Source organism: Crinia signifera, chromosome 4 (genome assembly GCF_055691185.1).
Source record: "Crinia signifera chromosome 4, ASM5569118v1, whole genome shotgun sequence".
Taxonomy (NCBI): Eukaryota; Metazoa; Chordata; class Amphibia; order Anura; family Myobatrachidae; genus Crinia; species Crinia signifera.
In genome coordinates this window covers 177,105,010-177,131,202 of record NC_139220.1, presented here as the reverse complement: position 1 = coordinate 177,131,202, position 26,193 = coordinate 177,105,010, and the positions used below count along the sequence as shown (strand labels likewise).

At 43.6% G+C, this 26,193-nt stretch overlaps 1 protein-coding gene across 1 annotated transcript in view; it reads left to right on the top strand.

Moving 5' to 3' along the window:
* LOC146072999 (cadherin-related family member 4-like) overlaps positions 1-26,193 on the top strand; it is a 145,411-nt gene that overhangs the window by 68,886 nt on the left and 50,332 nt on the right. Inside the window, exons 10-14 of the mRNA XM_083180172.1 lie at positions 567-658; positions 5,244-5,354; positions 11,210-11,319; positions 19,484-19,629; positions 25,113-25,293. Of these exons, the coding sequence (XP_083036298.1) occupies positions 567-658; positions 5,244-5,354; positions 11,210-11,319; positions 19,484-19,629; positions 25,113-25,293 (640 nt within the window). The remainder of the gene's footprint in view (positions 1-566; positions 659-5,243; positions 5,355-11,209; positions 11,320-19,483; positions 19,630-25,112; positions 25,294-26,193) is intronic.

Sequence of the window (26,193 nt, the reverse complement as noted above, 5' to 3'; positions counted from 1 at the left end):
GCAGGAGGACAGCAGCGACATGGCAGGTCGGAGCTTACTGGTTGCTTGTTTATCACTCTCAATTTTATTACTTTTGAAGCATAGTGCATCTTGCCTCAAGACAGCAACTGCCCCATGCCACCCACAGACAGACAGTCAGAGGTCCGTCCTGGCAATGATCAGCACGGTCTTATATAGGATCCGAAACCTGAGAATCTGACATCGGGGTGATGACGTTTTTGGGATCTGGGATCCGAGTTTGTCAGAAAAACCCGAGCCGGACTTGGATGCCATCTCGGATCGGGAATTTCTAGAGGCTAGGATCTGAGATCTGAACCCGCTCATCCCTAGTTTAATTGTATACTAGCTGCTATGTTCAGCATAAGAATAATTCAGCTATTTTTTGAAATATGTGTCCAATGTCTATATCACTTCTCAAGGACAAATGCAAACTGGATTACAAATGTAGTTTCTACATTTTCAGAAGTGAATGTGATTTCTTCAGATGTAAATCATATTGATAATTGTATAAATAAGAAAAATCATATGTGTATATTGTGTCAAATTTTCAAAATTTTGGTTTCCAGGCATCACCTTAACAGTACCAGAAACATTTCCTATATTGACAACACTTTACACTGTACTTGCTAAGGATCCAGATGAAGATGATACTGTAAAGGTTAGTTTTAACTGTTAGTACTTTATGCCAAAATTAAGACAAAACACATACTCTATATCACGGCAGGTCTCTGGGCAACTGCAGAACTATGTTTTTTCTCACTGCAACTTGCTGACTAATGACTGTAGGTACACTTCTTGAATGACAAGTTTAGACCACTGATGCAACTTCCTGCTCTCCACATTAAAGCAACACAATATACAGAAACCCCCCCTAAGCTAACTGTGTTTAAAATTTGTATTAAGGAGTCACTGATCAATCTGGTGATTGTTTATGTATATATTAACCATTTGTTATATACCACAGCATATTTCCATTGCGCTTTACAATAGGAGACAGTGATAGAACAAACTGGGTATTTAGAGACAGTCAAAGATATGAAGGCCCTGTTCGCAAGCTTACAATCTATGATGCTGTTCAAATGTACAATTTAAAAAAAAAGAAATATTCTGTTGACTTGTCTGTGAAGTTAAGAACCTTATGGAGCCCAGGTACCTAAAAAATGTGCATATATGTGCTACAATGCATAGTACTGTAAATAAACATTTACCTTTACTTTTATTCTGACCGCACTAAAACATTGCAACTGTAATCTGTTTGGTTGCTTGCTATGGGTTACAATGTACACTGCCATTCAAAAGTTGGGGGTCATCCAGACGGGATGCAGTCAAAATCCCGACGGTCAAAATACCGACAACCATTGGCCGACAGTCAAAATCCCAACAAGGTCAAAATACAGACAAAGTCAAAATCCCGACAAGGTCAAAATACAGACAGTTAAAATCCCAACAGGGTCAAAATACCGACATATAGAATGTACACAGGTGAAAAAGTAAACATGACTTTCGGTCAACAGGTCGACATGGGTTTTTTCACTGTTTTCTTTAACCGACATGTGCCGACAGGGGTTTTTCATGCCCTCCCATCCACTATGGCGTGGTGGGAGAATTAAATAATGTGCCGAGCACAGCGAGGCACCGTGCCCGAAGCATCGCGAGGCACCGTGCCCGAAGCATCGCGAGTGAAGCGAGCGATGCGAGGGGCTGCGGTTGACTTCCAACTGTGTCTTTATCGACTGTGTCGACATTCGGGTAAAAAAAAGTGAAAAAGCCCATGTCGACCTCGCGACCTGTCGACCGAAAGTCATGTTGCCTTTTTCACCTGTCTAAATTCTATGTGTCGGTATTTTGACCTTGTTGGGATTTTAAATGTCAGTATTTTGACCTTGTCGGGATTTTGACCTTGTTGGGATTTTAAATGTGGTATTTTGACTATGTCTGGATTTTGACCTTGTCGGGATTTTGACCGTCGGTCAATAGCTGTCGGTATTTTGACCGTCAGTATTTCATGCCGAATCCACCCAGACAATTTCATGTTCTACTTGAAAACTGACTTTTATTTATCAAGTGAGTTGCAAAATGAATAGAACATACTGTATAGTCAAGACATTGGCAAGGTTAAAAATAATGATTATTATTTGAAATAATTTTGTCTTTCAAACTTTGCTTTCATCAAAGATTGCTCCTTTTGCAGCATTGCAGACCTTTGGCATTCTAGCTGAAGAAATTTCACCCCACACTTCCTGAAGCACCCACAAGTTGGATTGGTTTGATTGGCAGTACGGATGGTGTAATGGTTAGCATTACTGCCTCACAGCACTGAGGTCATGGGTTCAATACCCACCATGGCCCTAACTGTGCGGAGTTTGTATATTCTCCCCGTACTTGCGTGGGTTTCCTCCGGGTACTCCGGTTTCCTCCCACAATCCAAAAATATACTGCTAGGCTAATTTGGCTCCCAACAAAATTAACCCTAGAATGTCTGTGTGTGCGTGTGCGTGTACATGTGGTAGGGAATATAGATTGTAAGCTCCACTGGGGCAGGGACTGATGTGAATGGTCAAAATATTCTCTGTAAAGCGCTGCGGAATCTGTGTGCGCTATATAAGAAACTGCTAATAAATAAATAAAATAATAATTGGCACTTCTTGTGTACCATACGGTCAAGCTGCTCCCACAACAGCTCAATGTGGTTGAGATATGGGCCCTTATTCTGGTTGGTGCGGTAATATCCGCGTGCGTTCGTGGCGCCGATGTTTTGTGTCTGCGCATGTGCAGAGGCGTCTCTGCGCATGTGCGAGCGGGACGCACGGCCACATTCCGCATGAAATGTGTACACTACGAACAGGGGGTGGAGAGGGGTGTGAAGGGCTGTTTGGGTTCATTACCATATGTTTACACCCCGTGTTTCATGGGCGTTCCTATGCAAACGCTGGGCGTACGTATGGTAATGCGGCCATGACGCATGTGTAGGGGGCGGACATATGCCATTGCCGGATGTCAGCTGCCCGCCCAGATCCCTGCTTTTGCACGGAGAAATGCCCGTGTGGTCTGAGGTTGCGGGAGCTGCCTGGCCACTCGGTCCTGCATTCGATGGTCTGCGACCATAGAATGATGGGGGAGATTCCCTGAGATGGAGGAGGTGTATTCATGAGAAATACACGTGCGGTCCGTTCGGACAGCTTCTTACCGCGTTCGGACGGAGTTGGCGATCCGTATGGAAGGCGGGGTTTTGGACGCACGGTGCTGGCCGCATATTCGGATCCGGCCGCACCGATCAGAATAAGGGCCATGGTGACTGCGCTGGCCACTCCATTACAGACAGAATACCAGCTGCCTGCTTCTTCCCTAAATAGTTCTTGCATAATTTGGAGGTGTGCTTTGGGTCATTGTCCTGTTGGAGGAGGAAATTGACTCCAGTCAAGCACTGCCCGCAAGATGTGACATAGCATTGCAAAATGGAGAATGATAGCCAGTGGTGTAGCTAGGTGCCACAGTGCCTGGAGCAAGGGCATACTTTGCGCCCCCCCATTTGTAGCAGGCCGATAGCCGCCGCCCCCCCCCCCCCGCCCCGCCACCCTTTTACATTATTATATATCAATGGCAAACACAGGATTTTCGTTGGGGGGTTTCCACACACACACACACACACACACACAAACAAACAAACACACACACACACATATATACACACACACACATATATACATACACACACACATGATTTGACTGTGGAGGTGGATTACACACTGGGCTATTACGCTTATTTTACATGCATGAACACAGCATATACACGCGCACACATAGCATGCATGCATACATATAGCATACCTGCACACATACATATTTACACACATACAAAGCATACACACAGTACACACAGCATACATGCACACACCCCACCTCAATAACACAAAGCAAAGACATCCCCTCCCTGCCCCTGCACATCCACATGCTGTTTACCTCACAAAACAACACTACATAGGCAGTGTGCCACTGTCCTCCTCCCTCCGGTCCACAGAGCAACCTTTCATCCGGATGTGTAACCAGGGAGCAGCCTGGTTACATTCTGCCTCCGGCTCCTGCAGCAACGGCACAGCAGGCCACTGACTGTGCTGCACCGCGTCCCTGCGAACCCCATGGCGCCGGCTCCCAGCTTCACACAGGCACACACACACCCTCTCTCCCCTGCACTTGCCAGCCGCTGCCGCCGTCAACATCCCGCTGCTGCTTCCGCTACAGTGAGTGAGCGGGCAGGCGGGCGAGCGGGAGGGCAGTATACAGCAGGGCAGCGATGCCGTTTGCGGTGCGTGGCTCCGGCGCCATGTCAACTTACTGCGCCCGGAGCTAACGCTCCGCCCTAGCTACGCCTCTGATGATAGCTTTCCTTATTTAAAGTCCCTTTTATATTGTACAAATCTCCCACTTTACCACGAAAGCACATTACCTTAGATTACAGATGGTGTCAGGCACTCTTCCAGCATCTTTTCACTTGTTCTGTATCTACTTCTCACACTAGAGACTCTAATGTATGTTTCTTCTTGCTCAGTTGTGTACCAGGGCCTACCACTTCTCTTTCTTCTCTGGTTAGAGCCTGTTTGTGCTGTTCACTGAAGGGAGTAGTACACACAATTGTAGGAAATGTTCAGTTTCTTGCCAATTTCTCACATGGAATAGCCTTAATTTCAAAGAACATGAATAGAGTGTCGAGTTTTGCATGAAAGTTTTCATTTTGTGGCCATTTATAATCAAACTAACAAATGTGATGATCGAGATACTCAACTAGCTCAAAGAAAGACCAGTTTTATAGCTTCTGTAATGAGAAAACTAGTTTTCAGCTTGCTTACACAATTGCACAAGGGTTTACAAGGGTTTTCTAATCATCCATTAGTCTTCTAACATGATTAGCAAACACAATGTACCATAAGAGCACTGGAGTGATGGTTTCTGGAAAAGGGCCTCTACACACCTATATAGTTACCAGACGTTGGCAGCTCGTATAGTCATTTAATACATTAACAATGTATAGAGTGTTTTTCTGATTAATTTTATGTTATCTTCATTGAAAAAAATAGTGCTTTTCTTTAAAAATATTATTACATTTCTAAGTGACCCCAAACTATTGAAAGGTAGTGTATATTTGTATATTGCATGATCTCATTGAAATAGCAGCTTTGTATATATTTAAATACTGGGCTGCATATATTTTACTAATTTCATTTCTTAATTATTATTTTTTTCTATAGTTTTACATTTCCCATTCTTCTCTTAAATCTGACATATTTTTCATGTTGAATGAAGATACTGGCATTATTTCCACCACTGACCAGCCTTTGGACTATGAATCAGACACAAAGGTATTAGATAATGCTGAAACAGTTGTTAAGGGGCATATTTATTACTAATGTAATGTGAAAAGGTGTTTTTACAAACTATTTACATTTTTTTTTTTTAAATTATCACTGGAATGTATTAAAGGGCTTTTGGAGCATTTTTTTTTTTTTTTTAAAGTAACAGGAACGCATTTACTATGCATGGGTCTTCAACCTGTGGCCCTCCAGATGTTGTGAAACTACATGTTCCAACATACATTGCCACATTTTTTCCTATAAGAGCATGCCAAAATGGTCAGGGCATGCTGGGACATGTAGTTCCACAACATCTGGAGGGCCACAGGTTGAAGTATAATAAATGGGAAATGTGATCTGGCTGAATTTACTAAAGAAAAAAAATTGTAAAAAAAATAAATACTGTAGTGAGCAATGTGATATTTCATTTGTCTTTATTAACCCTTTGAGTGCCAGAATCTCTGTGAGAAATATGCAAAATATCAATTTTCACACCAATCTTGTCAAATACACATGGCACTCAAAGGGTAAAAAAAAACATGTATTAAGATATGTGTGTGTTTTTTAATTCACTCAGTGAAACCTCGCTCTGCTCACCCATTCTCCACTATTTGTTTAGAGCGTTCTCATACACCCCTCAAGAGTAGCAGCTAAGATAGCCCCCTTAGATACATTTTTTTCTTTTCCTCCTGTTAATGCCTTACAAATGTTTGCAGTGAGAGATGCATCTGATTAAAATATGCACATAAATGCATTTTTTCTTGTATGAATCTATGTGAGCCCCTAATGCTGGCAAGTATAAGATTGCAGAATATTTGGTACTGCTTTCCTAGCACGGCGCCCATCGCATTAATCGTGTACATTTTTATATGGCATACAATCTGTGCGATACGTGCGATTTCGTTTTTTAAATCGCATGTATCGTATGAAAAACAGTAGTATAGTAAGCTACGATGCGTGCGATGCGATGACTGCGATGTATGCGTTTAAATCGCATGCATCGCACTCATCATTTACTTTATTCATGTGCGATGTAGGATGTACGCGATGCGTGCGATGATTGTATGTTGAGTCAATTGTATGGATTGTATGTAGTTTTATATGTACAATGAATGCGATTAAAAATTGTATAATCACCCTAAAGGGTGCTTTTAAGCACCCAAATGGGTGCTTACGATGTTAAATGCAGCCCCAGGCCAACCCCCCACTATAAATGTGAACCCGAAGCGTGGCGAGTGCAGCGAGCCCGCGAGGGGCGGCGGTACGCATCATACGACCTTTTCATACCCCCACTATCCACGTCGGCGTGGAGTTGAGAATAGAAAGTGTGGCGAGCGCAGCCAGCCACCGAGCCCGAAGCGTGGCGAGGGGACGCGGATACCTTCACAGGTATCTGCTTCCCCTCGCGGGCTTCACAGATATCCGCGTCCCCTCGCAGGGCTCACTGCGCTCGCCACGCTTCGGGCTCGGTGGCTCGCTGCGCTCGCCACACTTTCTATTCTCAACTCCACGCCGACGTGGATAGTGGGGGTATGAAAAGGTCGTAGGACGCGTACCGCCGCCGCTCGCCACGCTTCGGGTTCATGTTTATAGTGGGGGGGGGGTGGCGTGGGGGTGCATTTAACATTGTAATCATGTGCCTGTGAGCGCCAAATTTATGAAATCACGTAAATCGCGTCCATCGCATACATTGTATGTATGTTTAAGAGTATACAATGCATGCGATTTACAATGGCCAAGATATAAAAATACTTTCATCGCATCAATCGCAAGCATCGCATGCATCTTATGACATTAAAACAGTACGACCGATGCGATGCATGTGATAAAAATGGATACGATGAAAAAATCCCTGTACTCGCATTAATCGCAAGCATCGCATGCATCTTATGGACAGAAACACATAAGATGCATGCGATGCTTGCGATTAATGCGATGCTTATCGTGGGCGCCGTGCTAGGAAAGCAGTACCTAATTTTTTAAAGCTAGTCCACCAAAAAGGGATGGTAACTTCTAAGCCATGGACGTATGACATATATTATTTCAAGTAACTATCATAGTCATATTTTGAATCAGACTTACGGGCAACAATGCTGTTTATTAGGGATGGCCATCAGTGTGGTTGTCATCGAATATTACCATTGATGGCAATAGCGTAAGTGGCCATCAATGCTATGCAAAAGATGATCATCTATGATATCACCAACTAATGAGTATCCCTTTCCGTTGACCAACTGGCCTGTGGGGGAAAATTAGAACCTGGGGATGGGACTTCGTGGATGTCAGGGGGTGGAGCTATACTCTGTGTCCTGGCACCTTAGAGAAAAAAATTGATTATACTGTGCCATCAATGAAGTCAAACTATTGGGTCCTCCCCCATCAATGTCAAAAGTATTCTACATCGGTCATAAACCATCAATGAATTATACATTAATGATGTAAATTGCCATCCCTACTGTTCAATATGGGTGTTTCATGCAATGAGAAAGATGGATCCATATCAGGACCCTTGGGCTCTGCTAATGTAGGCATATGAGTGATGTGAGGTGTATGTAATATGGACATGTTCGTGGAGTGATAGTGAATGAGGCTAGATAATCAAAGGCTACAGTATCTGCGCTATGAAAGGTGACAACCCCACACCCTGGTAAACCAACAGCATACTGGATTGGAATCCCAGTGTACTGAACCCGGACTTCTTCTCCTAGTACACATTGCTAGTAAGCGATATCGGAGTAGCAGGGCAAATAGTTTACAGGCTCAGCTACTTTGAGACCTACCCCTAAAACACTAGTAGGGAACACGCAATGTAGGAAGAAACTCAGAGCTAGACAAGGAGACACAACCCACTAGACATCAGCAGCAGAGACCTGAGAACTGGATACCCTCCAAACCTGAAATCAGGTAGGGAAGCAGGAAGAGCCTTTTAAACAGAGAATATAGACATGCTGAAGACAGCTCTGGACAGAACACACATATTAGCTGGAATTAGCATTGAAGAAGGACACATAGAAGTACTGGACAGGATCAGACTGGCATCTGATAAACAAAGACTTGTGATCAGAAACTATCCCAGAGGCAAGGTTTTGCACTGACCCAGTTTGCAGAGAATCCCATTGTAAGGTAGGACCTGGTTGCCGTGATACCACAGTTCTGCTGGCCTCATGCAGGCTAAGGCTTCACCAATAACAGCCATGTTTGTGGGGCTGAATTAGGTCCAGCCCCAGACTGGTGCCGCCTGGTCTTGAGTGGGACAAGGTGGCCCGCAGGAAGTGGGACACACGGCAAGGTGGGGTGAGATGGTATACACACCCAGCCTACCAATGCGTGCGAAAATAACCCCAAAAACAATGCACTAAGGTGGAAAATACACAAAAAAATCCTGATTACTTTGCACAGGGAAGGAATGACCCCTATGAAGACTGACAGCAGGCTCTGGCAAGGACACTGCAGGCAACCAGGGACCAGGAACACGCTGACTGAGGCACAAAAAAAGCTGGCACACAGGATGCTGGATACAAGGTGCTGGGACCGGGAACAGTCTGGAGCAGGAACCCTGACAAACAGAACTGCACTAAGAACTGAGAACTATAACCGGCCGCGTCTGAATGCTAAGAACCTAATTATATAACCTTGCATGCAGCCACACCCATAAAGCAGGGTATGCATGAAACCCAGGAAGCTGGATCAGCAAAAAACGGTGTACCGATCCAGGGGAAAACATACAAACTGCAAACAGAATACATAAACTGCACATTTACACCGATCCGCTGGAGGCGGATCTTAACACCCATATCTAAATAGTAACATGATGAGGTCCATTGGTGAATGAACCAGATGACCACTGCAGCACTGAGGTTGGCTGAATGAATCACATGACAAAGTCCTAAATGGCCATAGGGAGCATTCAGGATTTTTAGAGGCTAATAACAGATCAGGTTTTCCAGATCACTGCTATAGACATATTAGTGTATTAACCAGCAAAATAGTAACACTTGTGCAATTCCTAACTGCAGTCTGGGAATCACAAGTGGTACAAAGGTCTTTTGAAACAGCACAGAGTCCTAATAGACCAGTAATAAGATTGTAGACTTGACGAGTATGGACAAGGAAGGGAAGCAGTAGATTCGGTAAGTATTGCTAAGACCCAGATTCATGACAGGATGCATTTTAACCAGCACTGTGCCTCATGAAGTAACTTTGAAATCCATGGTAGGATAAAGGGTGAAAGAGAATGAACAGAAACCAAAATCTCCCAGTGGTAGGGTCACCCAGGTTCTGCTGGTCTGTTGACTTTCAGGAACATGTGAAGCCAGGCCACGGGCACAAATAGGGATAAAGGACCCAGTTGCCTTGTCCACAAGAACATATAAAATGTATAGTAAATTGAAATCAGACAGGGTCTTAAAATATACTAAACTTCTCCATAACCATCTAATCCTTCCTTCTAGCAGCCTAGCCCTAACTCTCCCCCTATGTAGCCTGACCCTAACCATCCCTGCTAGTACCTAACAAATTTGATACAATATGGTCTATGTTGCTTGAGTCAGCGTACTCCTCTAACTCTTCTGTCTGTTCTACTTATACGCTTGCGTGGCACTGGTGATTCCGCAAACTACCGGCTACGTATTTGTAGTTTATGTCTCATAATTTCAATTGCACGTTGCATGTATGTCATATATTGGTTTTACCTATGCTGTTCGGTTTTTATTTTTAGGATTGGCCAGCGCACCTCTTTACTGTGCCTCTTTTTTTTCTTGTTCTCTATGTTAAGGAGAAGGTTATAATATAAAAAGGTACTTGTTTCCTAGCACGGCGCCCATCGCATACCGTACTTAGTGGTGTGCGATGCGTGCGATACGATATTCCCGTTAAATTAACAGGAGTGCTTGTACAATGAAATATCACATAGCATTGCATGCCAGCAAATGGCATGCGATGCATTTTTAATTGTACAAGCACTCTGATGTGTGATGCATGCAGCGCACCTGCGAGGGGCAGTGGTACGCATCCTCTGACCTTTTCATACCCCCACTATCCACGTCGGCGTGGAGTCGATTTTAGATAGTGTGGTGAGCGCAGCGAGCCACCGAGTCTGAAGCGTGGCGAACGGACGTGGAATACGAGCCCGAAGCGTGGCGAGTGCAGTGAGTCCCACGAGGGGACGTGGAATACATGTAAAGTAATCCGTGTCCGCTCGCCATGCTTTGGGCTCGGTGGCTCGCTGAGCTCGCCACACTATCTAGGATCAACTCCACGCCGACGTGGATAGTGGGGGTATGAAAAGGTCGGAGGACACGTACCGCCGCAGCTCGCCACGCTTTGGGTTGGCGTTGATAGTGGGGGTGGCGTTGACAATGGGGGTGCATTTCACATTGTAAGCACCCATCAGGGTGCTTTTACAATTGAAAATTGAATCGCATCGCATGCATCGCCTGCCGCTATATTGCATAGGAATGGCGCCGTGCTAGGAAGCAAGTACCTATAAAAAATATATGTATATCTGTTTTTATTCTGTATAAGAATAGGCATGGCACATATGATAAAAACAAATAATTGAACCAATTGCTATGGTTTATTTTCATTGAGTAGTGCATTTTGCTATGTATCATATAATACGCAATATGGTCAAACAATCTGTATTCTTTTTATGATGTCGGTATTGATATGTCCCATGTGTGATGATTGTATTTGGTTAGATTTGCTATGTGATTACCTTATTGCGCGGTCTATTTGTAATATTCTGCCTTGAATAAAAACAACTTTCTAAAACAAGAGTAAGGAGCCGTAAGTGCAAGATGCAAATGTAGAAAACAATTTAATATATAAAATGATAAATGCCAATTACATTTTTGTACTTCTAGAAATTTGTCCTCTCAATTGTGGTCAGAAACGTGAGAAGTAACCCGATGTCCTGCACAGGATTAATCACAATCAGTTTGCAAAATGAAAATGATGAATATCCTGTTTATAAGTAAGAAAAACATCTTCAAGTCCTGTGTGATGTCATATTGGAGAATGAATTGTCTTTTTTTTTGTATGGTGTAAAAAATGCTTTGTTAATGCTACCATATTATTATGAACACACTTCCTTCATCACTGAAGGCCTGATTTAGAGATGGATACTTTTGCACAGCAGCTGCATCTTTGGATATACAGTAGCTGTCTCAGATCTGAGTGCTGAATCCACATGCAGCATTGGATCACCAAAATGGCCACACCCCACGTGCTTGTGAGGCTAGCCTTGCCACTCCCAGAAAACTGGACAATCACATACCTTTGCAAACTGGAGGATCATTATTCGATAGATAGCACCTATCCTTTTATATCAGTGCCTATTTCCTTATACAGTGTAAGCTTGCGAGCAGGGCCATCATACCATTTTGATTGTCTGTTTCAAGCTAGTTTGTTTCATTGTTACCATGTGTAAGGAATTTTCTGTGCTATTAATAAATAATAACAAATATATATAAATACTGTATATTAGACAGAGGACGGCCGCGGCACTGGGGACTTCAATGAATGAGACAGGAAGACGAGCTTGTTCTGTGACGTTTCAGCCTTTAATCCAGGCTTTTCTCAAACAGCTTACATGAAAAATAAAGTGAACACTCACCTCTTAAATACTGTGAAGCATCACCCTGGCTTCCAGGGACAGCGTGCATTTCCGGGCGTCTGTAACCGGCGCCTGCGTCTGACGTCACTCTCAGTTCAGTGGTTACCGCAGTAACCAGCCGCTCTGTGAGCCAAACAAAGTGAACAATAAAGATTTGTTGAAAAAAATTTTTTTTCTCCTCTGTTCCGTGCGTGTAATAGATTAAAACCCTAAAGGGATGTGAAAAAACATGATACAATGGGCGCATTGTCATACTAGATATGCTCCGCTGTCCCTGCAAACAAAAGTGACACTGCAAAGCAACCAAAATAATGTGAACATAATTAAACTGACAGCGGAATGTCTAATAGAGCAGATAGTTTGCGCATAAGATTCCTGATGATTTTAAATGGCGTGGACAAACAAAATACAATGATATACAGACAGAAAATCTATACCTACATAATGTGCAATTACATACAAATAGACAATTAAGGACAAACATCGTGATAAAAAAATATAATATTACCTTTCACAACTACTGGGTTTTATCCCAGGCTTTGTGAAAACATAAATAATGAACAAGAATGAATATATCACACCTAAGTAAACTCAGGGCAACATGTCTGATGATGCTTCTTACAAATTAATCAAGTGAACCTATTGGATGTATACGTTAAACACCTATAAGAAACAACGAAGGCCCAACTGCTCATTTAGCCCCTTCGGGGCCAAGGTGTCTAACTTAAAGATCCACCTTGTTTCTAGCTGAAGAAGTTTTTTCCCCCTGTCTCCTCCCCTGGACAATGGTGGTACATGATCAATGATCATCCAACGTATGGAAGCCAGAGGATGTCGGGCTTGGGCAAAGTGCCGTGCTAGCGGTTGGTCGCTTGTGCCCTTTTGAAGGGCCGCTCGGACAGCTGAGCGATGTAGCGCCATCCGCTCTCTGAACTGTCGTTCTGTTTTGCCCACGTATAGTCGTGAGCATGGGCAAAAGATAATGTAAACAACGAAGCTAGACGTGCATGTTAGATAGAACCTAATGGGGAACCTTTTGCCTGTGTACGGATGTACTACTGTGGACCCTGATTGCATGGCATTACACGTAGTGCAATGCGGGCATCTAAAACAGCCTTTTTTATTAACTGTTAGAAAAGTTGTTTTTGTGGTCTTGCCCCAATTGGTGATATCTGTTTTGACCAGTTGGTCTTTAAGGTTTCTTCCCCTTCTGAATGCTGGCATGAGTCTGCTTTCTTGTAGATTTAACCCTGCATCACTTGTAATTATAGGCCAGAACTTTTTTGCTGTGCGAATTTTGGCAGAGGACTGGTGGCAAAATAAATTGACCCAAACCAACTTATCAGCCTGTTTTTTAGTTGGAACTTGGGGTGTTAAAATTTCCTGTCTAGTTTTAGTAAGGGCCTTTTGGCATTGAATTTCCAAATCTTTATGTTTATACCCTCTTTCTTTAAACTTAGACATCATAGTCCTCAGCTCTACTTGAGCTGTTTCCGGATTGCTCACAATTCGGAGTACTCGCAAGAATTGGCTATATGGCAGGGATTGCTTACAATGTTGCGGATGGGCACTTGATGACAACAACAAATTGTTGCGGTCAGTGGGTTTCCTATAGATGTTGGTAGAAATACCCGCAGGACTCAAAGAAATCGTCACATCAAGATAATCAATGGTTTGGGCCTCTATTTTATAGGTAAACTTCACGGGGTGTGATGTACTGTTATGTTGGTCAATCAGTTCTCTGAAACACCCTTCTGTACCTGCCCAAAACACCAAAATATCATCGATATATCGGAAATATCGAATGATATTTTTACTGATCTGTGGGTCACCAAAGAATAAGTCGTTTTCTACCTCAAACATGTAGGTATTGGCTAGCGATGGGGCCACATTCGACCCCATCGCCACCCCCGATGTTTGAAGATAATGTGCATTATCGAAGTAGAAATAATTCCTAACTAGCACCATTTCTAATAACTCCAGAAAAAATGACGGGTCAGGACCATTGTACGCAATATTGTTGCAAATGAGTCTACGCATAGACTGTATTCCCGCCTGGTGGGGAATACACGTGTACAAATTGCAAACATCGATGGTGATGAGTAAGCAATCCATCGGTAACTGTCCCAAATCATTAAGAGCAATCAGGAGTGATGTTGTGTCCTTCAAGAATGTGGGCTTGGACTGGATGAGAGGTTGAACAAACCCGTCCAGGTACACCGCAATCGGCTGGAAGATAGACCCCCGAGCCGATATAATCGGCCTACCTGGCGGCCTAGTAGCGTGTTTGTGTATCTTAGGGATGGTGTACAGGATGGGCTTCACCGGAAACTCAACTGTAAGGTATTTTCTACAGGAGTCCGTTATGATCCCATCCCTCACACCTCTCCCCAGACATAAGTCCAATTCCCTCTTGAAGGACTGAGTTGGGTCCCCTCGGAGCTTGGAATAAACCGTCGTGTCAGCCAGCTGGCGTTGGATCTCCTCTCTGTAATCGGACACATTTTGGATTACAATCGATCCTCCTTTATCCGATTGACGGATAATAATGTCCTGATAGGACGCCAGGTCTTTTAAGGCTTTACGCTCCATTTGTGAGAGGTTCCATTTATTCGATGGTATCTTGATGTCATTCGTTTTCTTGAATTCTGCTTCCAGTAGCCTCGTATAGGTTTTTAAAGAGGCATTATTGCTTGTGGGTTCAAATGTCGATCGTGGTTTAAACGCAGTAATATGTGGCGGGATGGCAATGGACCTGTCTTGGCTAGGCACATCCTTAAAATGTTCTTTTAATCGGATTTTGCGATTCAACTGGTAGATCTCAATTTTATTTTGCAGGGGGTCAACAGGACAAGTGGGGATAAAGGACAATCCTCTATGCAACACCTTGTTTTCAATCGGTGTCAAGGTGCGTGAGGATAAGTTAAAGACTAAGTCTTGCGGGACCTCGGGGGTTTCCTCGCTGTTCTTCCTCTCCCGGAGGTTTTGGCGCCCCCTTCTGGTTCGCGACGATCTTTGCCAGCGATTTGAGCCCACGTGCGAACCCCTAAAGGGCGAGAACCTGGGATGTCTCTGTTGTCGCCTGTGTCGCTGTCAGTACCTGTAGTGGCGGAATCTGCCATATATCTGGTTCGACTGCGATACGTTCTACGTCTCTGCCCCTGTCGCTCCTCGGTAGCTGAGGAGGCCCCTGTGAGCCAGCCGTAAACGCGCTGGAGCTCGTAATCTTGGTCCACCTTCGTGCGTTTTGCATTTTTAAACTGTATCAGTTCATCTTTATATTTGGCTATGTCTGCGCCCAACTTGGCTAGCCAATCTGTTAAAGTTTCATTTTGTAATTTGGGCATATTTAGGTCCTCATATGCCTTGAACTTGATTTTGGCCGCCTCAAACTCCTTTTTTGACTCCTCAATGACCAGGAGGAGGAGGTCAAAAGAGCATTTATTCAGGATCGAGGTCCATTTAATGCAGAAGTCCGCCTTATAGCGGCCTATCGTAGGGACATTGCGTATACGAAAACCCCTAGGGATCTTCTTGTCCCTATAATAATTGGACAGTGTAAGGCCGTGGTAGAAAAAGTCCAATTCACGTTTTTTGTATTTGAACAGTTCTTGGTAAATGTTCTTGGGGTTATCTTTTCCTACCAGTTGTTCTGCATCATCCTGGAAAAGGATCCCTTCCGCCTCAGATTCAGAATAGCTGAACAGGGAACCTGGTGTTAGTGTCACACGCTGGTGTATGGTTTCCCCTGTCTGCTGCATATTGGCGAGTGGTCGACACAGGACCCTGTCGGCTTTAATAGGATTAAGTATAAATGCGCGACTGAAAGTGCCACGTGCTTTGTAGAGAAAACCTCCCTTTTTTTACCAAAGGGCTAGAGGGGCTGATGAACCAGTTAAATCGCAAAGAAAAAAAGGAAAAAAATTTGTGAAAAAATCGCCAGTGTCCATACACAATCCCACATTCAGAAAAAAATCAGACTATTGTCCATAAGTTACAAAAGTGCTGGTGCATCGTGCAATGAATGAATAAAGTGCTGACAGTGCTTATGAAGAGCAGGAAAAACTGCTAACAGAGCTTCAATAACTAAAGTGCTGTGTGCTTATGATAAAGTGCAGTCAATGCGTGTCCAAAAGTGCACTGGTGCTCCTGTGCTGTGCAAGGATGATGCTGCTGATCTTAGAGGCTTTGAAGAAACAAATGGAAGGTGCCTTGCTAGCGGGTGTAAGACGCACTCACTTGGTAGTGTCTGCAGAATATCATCCAATACATTGTGTAGACGGGTTGCCGGCACTCAGCTCCAAACAAATCAAAGGGCCCCGTGCCCTCGGTAAAGACCCTAGCAGGGTCAAATATAGACAGAGGACGGCCGCGGCACTGGGGACTTCAATGAATGAGACAGGAAGACGAGCTTGTTCTGTGACGTTTCAGCCTTTAATCCAGGCTTTTCTCAAACAGCTTACATGAAAAATAAAGTGAACACTCACCTCTTAAATACTGTGAAGCATCACCCTGGCTTCCAGGGACAGCGTGCATTTCCGGGCGTCTGTAACCGGCGCCTGCGTCTGACGTCACTCTCAGTTCAGTGGTTACCGCAGTAACCAGCCGCTCTGGTAGAGATGGATGCGGTAGAGATGGATACTTTTGCATAGCAGCTGCATCTTTGGATATAGCTGTCTCAGATCTGAGTGCTGAATCCACATGCAGCATTGGATCACCAAAATGGCCACACCCCACGTGCTTGTGAGGCTAGCCTTGCCACTCCCAGAAAACTGGACAATCACATACCTTTGCAAACTGGAGGATCATTATTCGATAGATAGCACCTATCCTTTTATATCAGTGCCTATTTCCTTATACAGTGTAAGCTTGCGAGCAGGGCCATCATACCATTTTGATTGTCTGTTTCAAGCTAGTTTGTTTCATTGTTACCATGTGTAAGGAATTTTCTGTGCTATTAATAAATAATAACAAATATATATAAATACTGTATATTATATATTTATTGAAACTTATTGGATCTTAATGTTAAATACACTAGTACCACACGTTCTAAACGAAAATTATGAAATTTCCTCCTTCATTGAAGATTCCTAAACCTAATGCTAGAAGTTTCAACTTGTATCTAATCGTTTTTATCATTCTTTTATCTTCATGGTGGTCTTGACTCATCTAGATAGTTTGTATCATTTTGTTCTCTAGTTTAAACTTGTGATGTATTCCCTCGTATTGTAACTGTGTGCTAATCATTTTAATATTTTCAGTATGGACTGTGTAGAGATGTATCGAATTCCTTAACAACTACTAAGCACCTTATAAGTACTGATATGTTATAAATTGCGTGTAAAGTCCGTCTAGCTTGAGGAGATGGATGCAATTAGATTCCATTACAAACTGACCTCTAATGGTTTAAAAAAAAAAACGGACCAAGGGCCTGGCGCTACAATACTTACAAGGCCTACTAGCTGGCCACTACCAGGCATTAGCGCCATGAACAGCAAACTTATGAAAGCTTAAATCTATTCTACAGCAATTAGTCCAGTTCCATCTCTGGCTGTGCAGGTCTGAAAACCTGGATTTTAGCCGTTTACTCGAAAGCCCAACCATATTTCCCCCAAGTACACCTCAGAGACCCATTCCTGGCTTTACAGTGGACCAGGTTCTTTTATCTGGCTGTAAAGCACTCTCTTTGGTCACTGAGGCTGGTTGTGACCAAAGAAATATAGCACTATCTGGTGGGACTAACCCTGTTTCACCAATATACATATATATATATATATATATATATATATATATATATATATAGTGTAGAGACGGATGGCACTCAGAGTCAGAAAATAAATGATACACGTAGTCCAGGTAGTGGTCAACATTTCAGAACCTTTAGTTCTTTTATCAAGACAGTGGGGAGGGGGCAGTGGAAGGTACTAGCAGTGTTTCACCATGTGTGTTTGTAAAGGCAGGCCATTACAAACACCCTTGGGTATGTCAGCGCTGATGACCGTTCATACATTTGCCCTGCATATTGGCCTGCTATCATTTAGATAGCAGTGCTGATATGGACATTCCCCTGTCATTTAGCGCACCCGACTGCTTCTTATATGGGGGAGAAGCGGTATCAGTGCACATAACGTGCGCTGATACCGCTTCTCCCGCATGACGATTATATATCTTCCCCATAGTGCTGGGCTGGGGAAAAGGCAGCTGCATTAGCATTCGGTCTCCTCTCTTTGGGGCAGATGTATGAAGCAGTGATAATGGAGGAGAAGTGAGTTAGAGAATAATTGGCCCATGGCAACCAATTAGCACTGAAGTAACATCTATAATTTGCATAATATAAACTTATACAGAGCAGCTGATTGGTTGCCATTGGCTACTTCTTCCTCTGGCTCAATTCTCCATTATCACTGCTTCATACATCTACCCCTTTGTGTGCTAAGGGTCGGGATATACCAAGCTGCCCATTGTTGCGATGCTCATCACATTAACATATGCAATAAGCCAACATCTTTGTGCATACACAGAGATGTAGGCCGATGCAGGGCATGCTGGGAGGGATCCATGTCAGAATCTTCACACAGCGGCACAACGTAGAAGAGCCCATAAGCTTCTATGGGGAGAAGTCAGCCAGAGCTGGCCTTATCCTGTGCAGTAAAGGAGGGGGCTTTATTACATTTAAAAATGCAGTAAAATAAATGGAGGTTTACTGCATTTTTTCTTTGGTATAGTACATCCCGCCCAGGGAGCGAACACTGCTGCTGGCACACACCTGCAGAGACACTGGTGTACTTCACGGATGCACCTACAGTTACATCTGCACCCACACCACCAGCTTTACCAGTGCGTAACAGAGTCGTCGGCACCCTTGGCAGTATGTGTGAAGATGTGGAGCAGTTGGGGCAGCACGGATGGTGTAATGGTTAGCATTACTGCCTCACAGCGCTGAGGTCATGGGTTCGATCCCCACCATGGCTCTAACTGTGGGGAGTTTGTATATTCTCCCTGTGCTTGCGTGGGTTTACTCAGGGTTCTCTGGTTTCCTCCCACTATCCAAAAATATACTGGTAGGTCAATTGGCTTCCAACAAAATTAACCCTAGAATGTCTGTGTGCGCGTGTACATGAGGTAGGGAATATAGATTGTAAGCTCCACTGGGGCAGGGACTGATGTGAATGTTCAACTAGTCTCTGTAAAGCCCTGTGGAATATGTGTGCGCTATATAAGAAACTGTTAATAAATAAATAAAATAAATGTGGAGAGAGATAAAATGGAAACAGAATCTTGCGCAGAAGGAGAGGAGTTGGGCAAAGTGAAGATGTATTGAGTACATGCATCAGAATGTTCCTTTTGCAGTGTAGATTGAGATTTAATTTTGCCCAGGCCGTATGTAGATTTTATCAACATAGGTGTCCCCTCCTCCTAGTTTATGGAGACTGATTATGCGCTGTGATTAGCATATGAGTGGGAGTCCTTTTGCGTTGTGTGCATCAGTGTTTATACTGTATGTTGTTTGTTTTGATAGAGACTTACCAAGTGATCCTATTGAAATCCCTGAAAATCTTCCCACTGGAACAGTTATTCTGAAAGTGCAGGCAACTGACCGTGATGTTGGGGACAGTGTGCACTATGAATTCTTCACAACTTACCCTGGATTTTTTATAGATGAAGGCAAGTGTAATAATTAACAGTATAAAACAATACTTATGTTAATATAGGGCAGATACCGTTGAATTGTGTACACAGCAGTATTGTGCTCATGGTTATCCACTGTGTCCTAACATTACATCGTAATATTATAATTAAGGTGGAAAAAAGACATTAGTCTATCGAGTTCATCTAATTTGACACCAATCACCATTCTGTGCAATGTGTAACTGCAACCGGAGCCAACGTGAAGGGGTTGTTGGAGGGGTCCGGGAGGGGCAGCTTTGCTTCTTCCCAGCCCAGCACACATCTATTCTGCCTATGTGCATGAGGTGGGAGGATTGCACAGATCGCCCCCCTATCTCTACCATACTCCCTGATTTGCCATGGCAAAATATTTATTTTAAGGGAATGTGGCCTCCTGTGATTTGGTTACGCACCTGAGAAGTACTGGGACCCAGCCCAGCTATTTGCAGCCCTGACTGAAACAGTGTGATTATTTTTGTTGGCTTGCTTAACTTCCAGTGAACCTCAGCAACCAATTAGAGTTCACTGGAGTTCAATGACCTCCAAATGATTGAGCACACAAAAAACAGCAACTGATGATAATGGATGGTGAAAAATTAAGCAGCCCATAAGCAGCCCATACACGCTGCTTTGTGGGCGTGCTTTCCATGCTGCACTAGCACGGATCACATTGCATTGCATTGCGGGTTTCATCACATTGCATCGCATAGCATGCACAACGGATGCACATGCAATGCAATGTGATCCGTGCTAGTACAGCACGCCCACAAAGCAGCGTGTAGATAAAACAGGTACCATGATGCAAAATGTTGTACAGGTTGAGTATCCCTTATCCAAACTGGTCGGGACCAGAAAAATTTTGGATAAAGGATTATCCCGTAATTTGGAATAGTTTTGTATTTGAATGAAATATCTTGAGGTATCTTGCATTTATGTTGTATAAGCACATCAAACACATTGCGCACATTGAGTGTTAGGGGTGCACAGGCACCCCCTAATGCTGTGCCCCCTTTATTAACACCTCCCTGCCACTAGCTATACCAGCAATACCTTTTACCAAAGCATTTAGATTTTTAGAACTGTATTCCATTAAAAGAATCGCCCATCAATCAATTATGTGTGTTTTGCATTGTTAATTGTACTAGACCATTGTCCTATCACTACATACCTGCGTCATCCATATATGTTTTTGACTTTATTTGCATGTACTGTTACACTGAGGAAAGAAATATTCATGAGATTATCGTGTCGCTGAGAGACGCTTTATATTGTAGCGAGTGCCAATAGATGATGCTAGACATGCCTGATTGGCGGTGTTATACATGCCCAATAGGTGGTGTTAGGCACACCTCTTTGAAGGTGCACCCCCTAATAAAATGTGCTGCGCATGCCTATTAACACATGAAATACTGTACGCTCAAAATAATTTTATTTGTGCATGAAACAAGGTTTTAAAACATGAAACAAAGGCCCCTATTCTGGTTCACTAGCAAAGGCAAATTCCTTTTCAAATGGACAAAACTTTGTGCACTGCAGGGGAAGCAGATGTAACATGTGCAGAGAGAATTAGATTTGAGTGTTTTTCTTAAGGAGCCCATACACGGTCCGTTGTGGTCCGGCTCCGTTCTGTACTATGCGATGCGCGCTCCCGCGCATCACATAGTACGGTACAAAAAGTATGTGCTGCACATACTTTTTGTACTAGGTAAACATTGTATCGGATCGCAGTGCGTGCACAATGCATGCACAAGGGATGCGATCCGATACGATGTGTGCTGTTTAAGCACAGAACGGATCCGATGAACGGACCGTGTATGGGGGGCTTTACTTCAAAGTGAGATCTACTGTATATTGCAGTGTAAAAATAAAGCAGTCAGTATTTTCTCTGCACAGAAACAAAATAACTCACCCAAATCTAATTCTCTCTGCACAAGTTACATCTACCACACCTGCAGTGTACATGGTTTTGTCCAGTTGAGAAGGAATTTTACTTTGCAAGTGAACCAGAATAAGGGCCAAAGTTTTTTTTTAGTATCTCAGGCACTGAATTTGAATGCCAAGCAATCATGTCCTTGCACATATTTAATGCCAGTTACATGTTATTTCCTCAGTAGTGCCAGTTACAGATGTAGCCAGTAGGTTTTTAGCAAAAAATTAAAAATAAAATTACATTTTGGAGCCTATGGTTTTTGGAATAATTTGGATAAGGGATACTCAACCTGTACTGCACAGATGTAATGATGTAATACTGTGTACTGTACAAGCATAATGATACAATATTGTAAAGCAATCAGGCATTCTGTAAATGGTGCAGATGTGATAGATTTGTGCTGTGCAGACTCATTGGGACTATGGAGGTTATTCAGGCCTGATTGCTGCCGGGGGTTATTCAGGCCTGATTCATTTAGCAGTGTCCTGCGACCATCCTGCGCTTAGATAGTGATTGCCCAGTCTGAGTGAAATCTCGCCCTATGCAAACCTGGCAATTGCTTAGAAGGGCTTGCGACAAGAGCTGGGTGGGAGATTCGCTGCAAAACAATTTGCAAGATGCTCACCATCTAAGGCGGGATGTACCAAGCAGTTGCGGTACATTCCGCCACACATTGCAATTATGCTAATCGCATATGTATTAACATGCGATAAGAGCTGCCCTTTGCGAAGCAGCAGCTCCCTGCAGCTCTCCGCTCCTGCTGTGCACGGCAGCCTCCTGGTCAGACATCTGCAGAGGCTGCCAGGCTCCGCCTCCTCCTCCCTGCACCCAGAAGAGGTGCAGGGAGGAGGAGGTCACTGACCTGGGCAGCACAGCACAGATGCTGCCCGACAAAGGTGAGAGAGGGCGACGTAAATCAGCGAAAGGAAGCCCATAGGCTTCTATTTGTTGATGTGACAGGACTTACCTTCATATGCTTGGGCATACCTGTGTTTTCTACTACCAGAAAATGGCCAGTAACCACCACCTCTATAAATCAACTGGAGTACAGCCAGCGATTAAAAAATAAGCAGGATTTTATCCCAGGATGATCATATGTATATGTTCATCAATAGTAAAACACTCACACCTTCATTGTTAAAAAGAGTGCAGTGGATATCCTTAAATAAAGACGGTACTTGTGTACAATCACGGCTCCCACGATGTCCATCGCATACTAAAAAATCGCATTGCATCGTATGCGATCGCATCGCATGCGATTCAATCGCATGCGATTTTTAACAGAAATGCATCCAAATGCATTGAAATTAGTATCAAACATGTTCAATGGCCCCCAAATGTCATTTTTGAGGCTGTACCACCCCCACTATCAACGCAAACGGTACATGTCCTACGACCTTTTCATACCCCCCCTATCCACGTCGTTGTGGAGTAGAGAATAGAAAGTGTGGCGAGCGCAGCGAGCCACTGAGCCCGAAGCGTGGCGAGCGCAGTGAGCCCCGCGAGGGGACGCAGATACCTTCACAGGTATCCGCGTCCCCTCGCGGGCTTCACAGGTGTCCGCGTCCCCTCGCCACGCTTCGGGCTCGGTGGCTCGCTGCGCTCGCCACACTTTCTATTCTTAACTCCACGCCGACATGGATAGTGGGGGTATGAAAAGGTCGTAGGACGCGTACCGCCGCCCCTCGCGGGCTCGCTGCGCTCGCCACGCTTCGGGTTCGCGTTGATAGTGGGGGTGGTACAGCCTCAAAAATGACATTTGGGGGCCATTGAACATGTTTGATACTAATTTCAATGCATTTGGATGCATTTCTGTTAAAAATCGCATGCGATCGCATGCGATTTTTAAAAATGCAAAAAAACTGCAAAAATCGCATCCCATCGCATGCCACTACATATGGCATGCGATGGTATGCGATAGGAGCCGTGAAAGTACACAAGTACCATAAAGACTTCCATGTGCGTACCAGAAAGTACATAAAAACAGCGCATTGTTCCCCAGCTCTGTCAGAAAATGAAGAATTTTCGCAGCCATTTTTACTATCTTGGAGTGTTTTTCTGGACATTGTTATTTATTACTTGGTAAATATTCAATGGTGAAATATTCACATTGTATTTATCTAGTAAGGTCGTAGTGCTTTTAGCACCTTGTGCGCGCGCACACACACACACACACACACACACATATATAATGTTTACTTGAGGCACATTGTGAAGCATACTGTAGTGCTATATACATTTTAGACAAAATATAACATATAACTAAATTCTATTAACACAATTCACAGAAAACTATAAATATAGTGGACACTTTATAAATTACAGGTTTAGTATCCCTTATCCAAATATCCATTATCCAAATGATTCCAAAAACCAGACATTCCAAAAAGTGAAGACATTTATTTTCTTGCTATAAGCACTACTGCTGACATGATATGTAACTGGCACTACTAGGGACATGATATGCAACTGGCACTACTGGGGACATCTGAAACAGCACTACTGGGGACATGATATGTAACTGGCACTACTAGGGACATGATATGCAACTGGCACTACTGGGGACATCTGAAACAGCACTACTGGGGACATGATATGTAACTGGCACTACTAGGGACATGATATGTAACTGGCACTACTGGGGACATCTGTAACAGCACTACTGGGGACATGATATGTAACTGGCACTACTAGGGACATGATATGTAACTGGCACTACTAGGGACATGATATGCAACTGGCACTACTGGGGACATCTGTAACAGCACTACTGGGGACATGATATGTAACTGGCACTACTAGGGACATGATATGCAACTGACACTACTGGGGACATCTGAAACAGCACTACTGGGGACATGATTTGTAACTAGCACTAAATATGTGCAATAAAATTATTGCTTTGCTTTCTAATTCAGTACCTGAGCTAGTACACAAACTTTGTTTCATGTTTTGAAACCTTGTTTTATGCACAAATAAAATATATTTGTGTTTATTTCATGTGTTGCAAGATACATCATTGAAATATAAAAATATTCTGAAATACAGAATAATCCGTTATCCTAAATTCTCCTGGTCCCGAGCATTTTGGATAAGGGATACTCAACCTGTTGTAGGTTTAAAATGATTTTCCCTAGTGTATAAAAATTATTCAGATTTTTGTTTAGTTTTCAGCAAAAAAAAAAAGGAAATTTGTAGAATGTTTGTCATTTCTATTTAGTCCCAGCACAACATTGATTGCAATCTTTATTATATTTGTTTGACATGAAGATTACTTACTATTAATCTAACTCAGTGGTTCCCAACCCTTGTCCTCAAGTACCCCCAACAGTGCACGTTTTCCAGGTCACCCGGCAGGTGCACAGATTACTCAGGCACATTTGAAAAGATCCACAGGTGGAGCTAATTATCTCACCTGTGATTCTGTGTGGAGACCTGCAAAACATGCACTGTTGGGGGTACTTGAGGCCAGGGTTGGGAACCACTGATCTAACCTATACATAAATTGCATATTTATATGTGGAAGATAATTAACTTTATTTGATGACAGATTCTGGTGAAATAAAAATTGCCTACCCCTTGGACTATGAAGACCCTACTGTTGTTTACGAACAACTATTAGTTGTCCATGCATTCGATAACGACAGAGTTCATCCTGCGATAGCAGAAATAACAGTGAGGCTAACTGATGTCAATGACAACTATCCCCAATGTGAAGGCTATCCAAACATGTAAGTACTGTATAGTTGTTCATGGAAAATTAAAGATATCTTTGAACATCTGTTTATATATTGTAAATACAGGTAGCGTCATTTTAACATATAAGGGAACTGCAGATTCATAGTTCACATAGTTCACATAGTTCAGTTCTATAGATGTAGGAATATTGCAATGTCCCTTAAGCTTTGGTGGGCTGTGATCAAAGGGGAAATCCTTTACTAGTGTTGGGGTAAAGAAGCAGTGGCGTAGCTAGGGCTCTGCAGCCCTAGCGGTGGCAGGGGGGGGGGACTGGTGCCAAGGGGGCACAGGGTCATAGTGCAGTGACCTGGGGGAGCCAGAGGTAGGAGTGGGGGGCTGTGGTTGCTCTCCGGCGCAGCTGCACCTGTAAGTGTAGAGCAGTGGTAGCCAACTCCGGTCCTCGAGAGCTACCAACAGTTCACATTTTCCAGACAACCTAGCTGCTGCACAGGTGCACTTATTACTCACTGACACATTTGAAAAGATCCACAGGTGGAGCTAATTACTTCACTTTTGATTCTGGGAGGAGATCTGGAAAACATTAACTGTTGGTAGCTCTTGAGGACTGGCTACCCCAGGTGTAGAGCAACAACTCTGGGCTGGCAGCAGAGGAGAGAGAGCGCTTCCGTCAGTACTGACTCTGAGAGTCTGAGACAGTGCAGCAGCAGGGGAAGTCCCTGCCTGCCGCACCTTCCTCTCTGTGGTGCCCAGCCCCACCCCCCTCAGCAACTCAGCAAGCACAGGGCTAGGAAAGCATGAGCAAGTGCCTAGATTGGAGGAGCTGGACAGGCACATGCTCAATAGAAGTGCCCCTGATTGGAGGAGCTCAACTGATCCATGGAACACGGAGGATCTCACAGCATGGACTTGCTTGTGATTATGCCCCCTGCCTT